The sequence below is a fragment of the Pygocentrus nattereri genome, chromosome 18 (genome assembly GCF_015220715.1).
Source record: "Pygocentrus nattereri isolate fPygNat1 chromosome 18, fPygNat1.pri, whole genome shotgun sequence".
Taxonomy (NCBI): Eukaryota; Metazoa; Chordata; class Actinopteri; order Characiformes; family Serrasalmidae; genus Pygocentrus; species Pygocentrus nattereri.
This window is the reverse complement of record NC_051228.1, coordinates 31,840,667-31,848,020: the sequence shown is the minus strand read 5'-3', so window position 1 is coordinate 31,848,020 and position 7,354 is coordinate 31,840,667. Positions and strand designations below refer to the sequence as shown.

The 7,354-nt window shown below is 42.2% G+C and overlaps 1 protein-coding gene across 1 annotated transcript; it reads left to right on the top strand.

Annotated features, from left to right (window-relative positions):
- The first annotated feature begins 1,634 nt into the window (after positions 1-1,634).
- hint1 (histidine triad nucleotide binding protein 1) lies at positions 1,635-5,560 on the top strand. Its single transcript, XM_017691312.2, has 3 exons — positions 1,635-1,807; positions 3,759-3,863; positions 5,230-5,560. Exons 1-3 carry the CDS (start codon positions 1,697-1,699, stop codon positions 5,392-5,394), a joined length of 381 nt encoding a protein of 126 aa, XP_017546801.1. The 5' UTR covers positions 1,635-1,696; the 3' UTR covers positions 5,395-5,560.
- Positions 5,561-7,354: the final 1,794 nt, after the last annotated feature.

The following is a 7,354-nucleotide window of genomic DNA, read 5'->3' as shown; positions in this document are numbered from 1 at the left end:
TGAGTGTGTAAAAACTACATATCCCTGTAGTCACACACTCTGAACATACCTTGCTCTACCTTGCTCTTGCTCCTAGTTTTCTGTGCTAGATCCCACCTGCCGACGGACCATGGATTTCCTTACAAACAGGAGACAGCAGAGGCAGCTTGGTAAAGACCCCTAGACCCGCAATACTGTAATACCACAGGGTTGTTTGCTCTCACCACCACATCAACCCTACTGATGTAAAGAAACAAGCTGTGAAGATGTTGGAAGTTTACAGACAACACCACTGTCGTGGGCCTAATAGCCAACAGTGATGAGTCTGCATACAGAAAGTTGAGCACTTGGTGCCCTGATGCAGCAGCAACCACCTGCTGCTGACCATACGAAAGACTGTAGGGATGATGGTGGATCTCGGGTACTTCAGGGCCATCAAAGCTAACACAACCAGACATGCTAAGAACTTTTTCCCCAGAGCTGTAGTGCTTGTTAACCACAGTGGATGCACTTTAATTCTACACTGAACCTAACAAACCTCCCTCACAGTATACTGTTGAGGTCACAAGTTACTGAAACTCATATTTATCCTCTCCACAGATTCCATGACAACAAACTATAGTTTTAGCAAGTTTAGGACATGACACAAGCAATTTGTTTCAACGAATGTTTACAAACAGATGAAGTCACACAAAGTTGACTGTGCCTTTAAATAGCTTGGGAAATTACAGAAAATTACATCATGGCTTTAGAAGCTTCTGATCAGCTATTTGACATCATTTGAGTTTATGGAAGTTGAACCCATGGCAGTATTTGAAGGCTTACTTGCCTCTTTGCTTAACATCATAGGAAAATCAAAAGGAATCAGGCAAGACAACAAAAAAGAATTGTCCTCCACAAGTCTGGTTTATTCTTGGGAGCAATTTCCAAACGCCTAATGGTACTACGTTCATCTATTCAGATAAGATGCAAGTTTTAACATAGGACCATACAGTCATCATACTGTTCAGGAAGCAGACACATTCCGTCTGCTAGCGATGAAAAATAGGAACAGGGTAAAAGGGGCCTAACAAAGTATGCAATGAAACAGATGGACTACAGTCTAGTCTGTAGAACTGCAAAGTGCACATATATATGAAGTGGAGCTGATAAAATGGACAATGAGCATTGTTAGGAAATATCCTAACATTATGACTAGGCCATAAGGTTATGCCTGATCGGTGTATAAAAGAAGTACATATAAAATTTATAAATATCTTATTCGTTCCTGGTTCATTTTGAACACTGCCTATGCTTAGAATCACAAACACCGACCTTGAAAGTCGATTTGAAAAAAGAAAGATCAGACCCATCGGCTTTCTGCTGGTTGAATCAGCCCAAGCTGAATTTTCGTGCACGGTTTGTGTGTAAAAGAATATTTCATGACTAATATAATGCATGATTTATGCAGTAGGTCCGTGAGATTCAGACTTAGGTTAGTCTTGTTTGATCTTGCCTTGATAGGCCGCGTGCACACAGCTTATTTTTGGACTCTGCCTTTTTGGCCTTATGGCGTGTTCATACAGCTGAGGCGCCCCAGGTCATTCACTGATTTCCAAGCGCTCTCCGCAGGATACCACTTGATTTCGGAGGGCACTTCCGGCGGAGAGCGCTTGGAGATCAGCAGCCGCTCAGCGCTCCAGTCTGTGCGATCTCTGCTGCAGTGTAGCTCCGCGCCATGGCTGACGAGGTTGCCAAGGCGCAAAGTGCGCAGCCGGGAGGAGATACGATTTTCGGGAAAATAATTAGGAAAGAAATACCATCTAAAATAATCTACGAAGACGATCAGGTGAGTTCTGCGCACTGAAATAACCCACGGGAGCCCGCGGCGTTATTAACCTAGCTTAGCTTACCGTTAGCTTTCGGTTCTGCCTGTATTGTTGTAGCTAACGCTGTTGGCTAACTAGCTAGTTTTTTTTTTTAATATGAGGGGTAGACACATAACTGCATGCGTGTTAAATATAATGCCGTTTTCTAGTCATTAAATGCAAAAAGCATGTTTTTGTAGCAAAATGTTAGCCAAAGAGGTGCGGTGCATTTCTCATCACTGTTAGCCTGCTTGCTAACGCCTTGCAGCCGCAGCCCAGTTGCCTGGATGTCATATTAAGAGTCAGGAGTTTGGTTCGTTCCTGAGATGAGTGGCCCTCGGGGTTGACCGCAGTGGGGGTGACCTGCGGGTAGCGATTCGGATTTCTACCGGCTGTAACTCCAGAATGCAGGGACCTCCACATACCTCCACACACTCTGGTACATTGTGTTAATAAAGTCCTGCAGTGTTGGTGATGGTCTGATTTGTGAAAACTTTGAGTGGTTTATGCAGTTCTACTCTCATAAATCACTCAAATAAACCAAACCGTGTTTGTGAAATTTTTCACAAATCAGAAAAGTTAATATTAGTGTGCTGTTATCTCTATACTTGAGCAGTTATTAAAGTTATATATACTAATGATGTGTATATGTGCCACAAAAAGCTGAACTACTGTGTTATTACTCATGAAAATGAGAGAACTACATAACTCAAATATAAGTTTTCACAAATCAGATCACCAACACTGCAGGACTTTATTAGCGCATGCATGCATTGTGTGATTATTATTGTGTATATATTTTAAATTGTGTTCCAAAGTTAAAACCAGCTTTTTAATCAATGACTAACGAATAATTCTAGCCTGTTTTCATCTCCTTACATTTATATTACTGTGTCAATGTAGAAATATGCAATTTTGTATGCATGGTGATGGAAATAGACCTGTATAAAACAAGAAAATGTCACAAAATCCGTTTGGGAATATTTTTCCAAATCAATTAATATGTACAACAAGGGAATGGGCAAGGTTACTGATGCTTGTATGTGGTATTAAACTGCAGTCAGATAGTCTTATTCCGATCAAATACACTGAGCTCCATCTGTGAATTTTTTCACAAATCCAGTTCTGCTTAATGAAACACATTTTCATAGATTTTGAAGTCATTTGTGTTGAAAATCACCTGCCGAGGTCAAAAACTGCTTATATTTCACTTACTTTCACCTACCGTGCTCACGGTCTGCACAGGCGACGGACAGGCAAAATAAGAGCTGTGAAATGTTTCACAGATCGGCTGGTCAGTCTGAGCCTGGTCCATTCACCTGAGAGCTCGACTTTTGAAGTTATACGGTTCAGAAAATAAAACCCCGATGTGTAATATTTGCGGATTTTGGCGTGGAACATGCTGTCATCTGAATCCATGGATCAGGACTAGCGCAGTGCACCAGAGTGTGTGGAGGTACGTTCCTGCATTCCGGAGTTACAGCCGGTAGAATCGCTACCCGCAAGCCAACCCCACTGCAGTTTGGGGTTGTACTGTGAACGGTAAGGTAGGTAAGACGTGTACAGAACTGAAAGCCTGCTAAAGAGAAATCTGCACAAACCCGTTTTAGCTTGCATGACTGTCAGTGCCATCACTGTGAGTGCACCAGCGCTGAAATTCACTGCAGTCGTATCAAAATGGGTTTTGGAGCTGTGGTCTTTTCTGAAGGTGCTACCATCTTTTCCAGTGATAACTGACTGGACTGCAATGTTTGCAGTCAATCCTGTGTTAAATCAGGGATATTTTCAGTTAAGTTTACATAAATGAAACAAAAATAAGGAAAAAAGTGTTCAAATGCAAAGTCTCTAAATATTACAAAATCTTATTGTGTCACATATTGTGAATTAGATATTTGTATTGATTCCACTTCTCTGTTTTCTTTTGTCCTCAAGTGCATAGCCTTCCATGATGTGGCCCCACAGGCTCCTACTCATTTTTTGGTAGTGCCGAGAAAACCTATCGCCCAGCTTTCCAAAGCTGAGGACGGTGACGCTGCAGTAAGTATGGACCCTTTTAGAGGTGATCTAGCTTGACGCATGGTTTGTCTTCTTTTGAAAGGGGGCATTACAGGACATACATAAAACAACACTGAATACATTTTATAACCCACTAAAGTTTCATGGTTGTGTTCTCCTTTTTTGTGTATTTATATTAGATGTTCTTGGGCAGAACACACAAACTAGAGCAGTTTCTCTTATGTTTTATGCATTGTTTGCACGGGAAGCCCCCTGATTATCATCATCTGATCTTAATTCATGTGCAGTTGGTGCATCACCTGACTGATATGTTTGGTGGGAAGATAGCGGGTCGACTCAGAGCACTGCAGGGAGTTTGGTTGAAATTTGTGCTGCAGTGCAAATCACCTGATAGTTTTCTTATTAACGTCCAACTTAATTGCAATTTTCGCTAAACTTTGCATAAAAAGAAGCACCATTAGATACACAGTCAGCAGATCGCCTTTACGAAGAACATCTTTATTGTGCTTCTCTGTCCTGCTGCTTATTGGGAGCGCCAGCAAGCAGGTTTCCTGGTATTTTTGTCCATTCAGCACAAAAATAGAAAAAACGTTCCGCACCAGAGCAACAAGTACATAAAGAACTTTAAGTTTTGTAATGAGCAAAGCAGAGCGCAAATCTGTTTTATGAAAATAATTCCAGATGATTTTCATTTCGTCAGTGCAGTGCAGGACCCCAGGGGCATAATTGCTTTTAAATTGCATTTATGTGATTGATTTTTAAATCAGCATTAGGTTAGCAGTGGCGGCACGGTGGCGTGGTGGGTAGCACTGTCGCCTCACACCGAGGAGGGCCTGGGTTCGATTCCCCGACCGGGTGAGCAGGGTCCTCTCTGTGTGGAGTTTGCATGCTCTCCCCATGTCTGTGTGGGTTTCCTCCGGGTTCTCCGGTTTCCTCCCACAGTCCAAAGACATGCAGTCAGGCCAATTGGATATGCTAAATCCTAGGTGTGAGTGACTGTCTATGTCTGTCTGTCTGCCCTGCGATGGACTGGCGACCTGTCCAGGGTGTATCCTGCCTTCTGCCCGATGACTGCTGGGATAGGCTCCAGCTCCCCCCCGCGACCCTGACGGAGAAGCGGCTTAGAAAATGGATGGATGGATGGATTAGGTTAGAAAACAAGGGAGAAAATGAAAAGTAGTTGTCTGTCCGTACCGGTGTGATTCCAATATTATCCCACATCCCAACTTTTCAGTCAGATGGTTCTGATTAGTCATAGTTCAGGTGACTTTACATGGAGAAGGTTTTATCCAGTATTAAGTTGCTTTATAACTCTCTCTCTCTCTCTCTCTCTCTCTCTCTCTCTCGCTCTCTTTTTCTCGCTCTCTTGCTCTCGCTCTCTCACTAGCTTCTTGGACATTTGATGATCGTCGCAAAGAAGTGTGCAGAGCAGGTCGGATTACCCAGAGGCTACCGGCTGGTGCTGAATGAAGGCCCTGATGGGGGTCAGTCTGTTTACCATGTCCACATCCATGTTCTGGGTGGCCGTCAGATGGGCTGGCCCCCGGGCTAACCGCTTGAGTCTTAGTCACCACTTCAAGTCACGTCAGTAGTTTGAACAGTAATCGAACAGTTGTGTGGTGTTTATGCCAGATAGCCATGCTATTTCTGTAATGTCACGTTAGTCTGTTATGAGGATACAACAGGGAAAACTCAATAAATGCACTTACCATCTCTCACATCTGTGTATCTCATTAATTATGCACAGCAGGGCTGCTTTGGGCTTTAAGCAAGCCTCTTACTTGAGACATCTTGTAATAGGTTAACACAACCAGCAGAGGTCGCTCTTGCATTACTAGCCCATCTGCTGCGGCGCAGCTTGTCAGCGGCCCATCTATCCCATCCATCACTGGAAAAGGACCAAAACAGGACCGCTGCTGGGTGGTGGAGTCTTCGCAGCACAGCAGTGATACCAGCAGGGTAGTGGTTAATGTCCTTTCTTTAGTTTATTCTGTCTTTTTATATCTGTCGTCTAGTCTTACTGCTTGCTTTCCATGACTTGCCTGAGTTCATCCATCTGCTGGTCCCCTGACATCATTCTCAGCAGTAGCTATGCCAAGTCTTTTTTTGTGGCCTAAAAATAAGATAATCCTACTTGTGTGCCCAGTTTTTCATGCACGGACACAGGATTTCATCTCTCAGCACCTATAGTTTTTGATGAATGTATTTTTTTTTTTAATTTTACACCAAACCCAAAGTAATAGCTAACTTCTGTTCAGATGTGCCTTTCTCGACCACGTGGAGGGTTCAGTATAGTGGAACGACCCCTGTTGCAGGTCGGTCCATGCAAGGCAAAGGAGCATTACAAGACCTTAGGAATTATTAGGTGTTATCTGGCAAGAGTGCAGTTACCAGTTTTAGTTTCAGTGAGTCTGTTCTATATAGCAGTGTGTGCACACTAAGCAGTTTATGGTAATGTCACTAGTTACACCTTCACTACATTGTAAGATCCAGCCGCCCTTAAAGACATAAGCTAATAGTTATTACACTAAAATGGAACCAAGAAGTCTGCCTGTTATATAAAAGTTCCCTACAGTGTAAAAGTGGTGTACAGTTGCACCAGGAAAGATAGGAATCTCATCTGATATGGGGGGAAAGTATTTTAATAAAATTGTAAGTTTACAAATGAATTACAACACAAACCACATGAGCTTGGCGGAGACCTTAGTTAACCTTAATGTTTTGCATAAACAAGTAGCTAGATGTGGGTAGTGCATTTACTCAGGCACCTTGATGGACCTATATGTTCCTGAGTAGTTTCAAATAATGCTACTTAAGTATGTTTGTGAGAAATAAAATCCACAATTCAGCTGCAGATTTTCTGTTATCGTTTAGTTGCTGATTCTTTTTGGGTTTAATTTCATCAAACTGTTGACGGCATCTGTTCCACTTCGTGACGTTTGAGGTTTATAATTCCCTAATTTTATCATTTTTCAGACCAAAGGTATTCCATGAAAGAAGAATGGGGCATACACACTTAGCAAAATAGGGTGCTCTATGTGATAAAAGGAAGGTTCTTTGCAGGACAAATTTTGGTGCTTAATAGAACAATTTTTAAACATGCAGGCCTAAAACCGTTTAAGCAGTCAGATGGTTCTTTGAGCTGTCATGGTCCTATAAAGAACCGTTTCATCTTACTACAGAACCCTATTTAAAGTGTGTAGCCAACATTAGGTCCTATAAATGTTTGTAGTATTTTTATGTATTCATATGAAAAAATATTTAATATTTTTGTACTTCTACTCTTTGACGTTACCATAAGTCATTATTTCACAGAAGCAGCAGTACTTTTGCCTGAGTCTTGGTTTGGGTTACTGCTCACCTCTGACGGCTACATCCAGTTTTACATCTACGCTTTTGTTAGAAGCGGAAAATCGACTCGATCCCAGTTTCAGGTTTGCCGTTTAAAACATGAGCCAATCAGGAGTCCGAGGAGGAATTCATGAATATTAATTGAACGGGAAGCGCTCTAG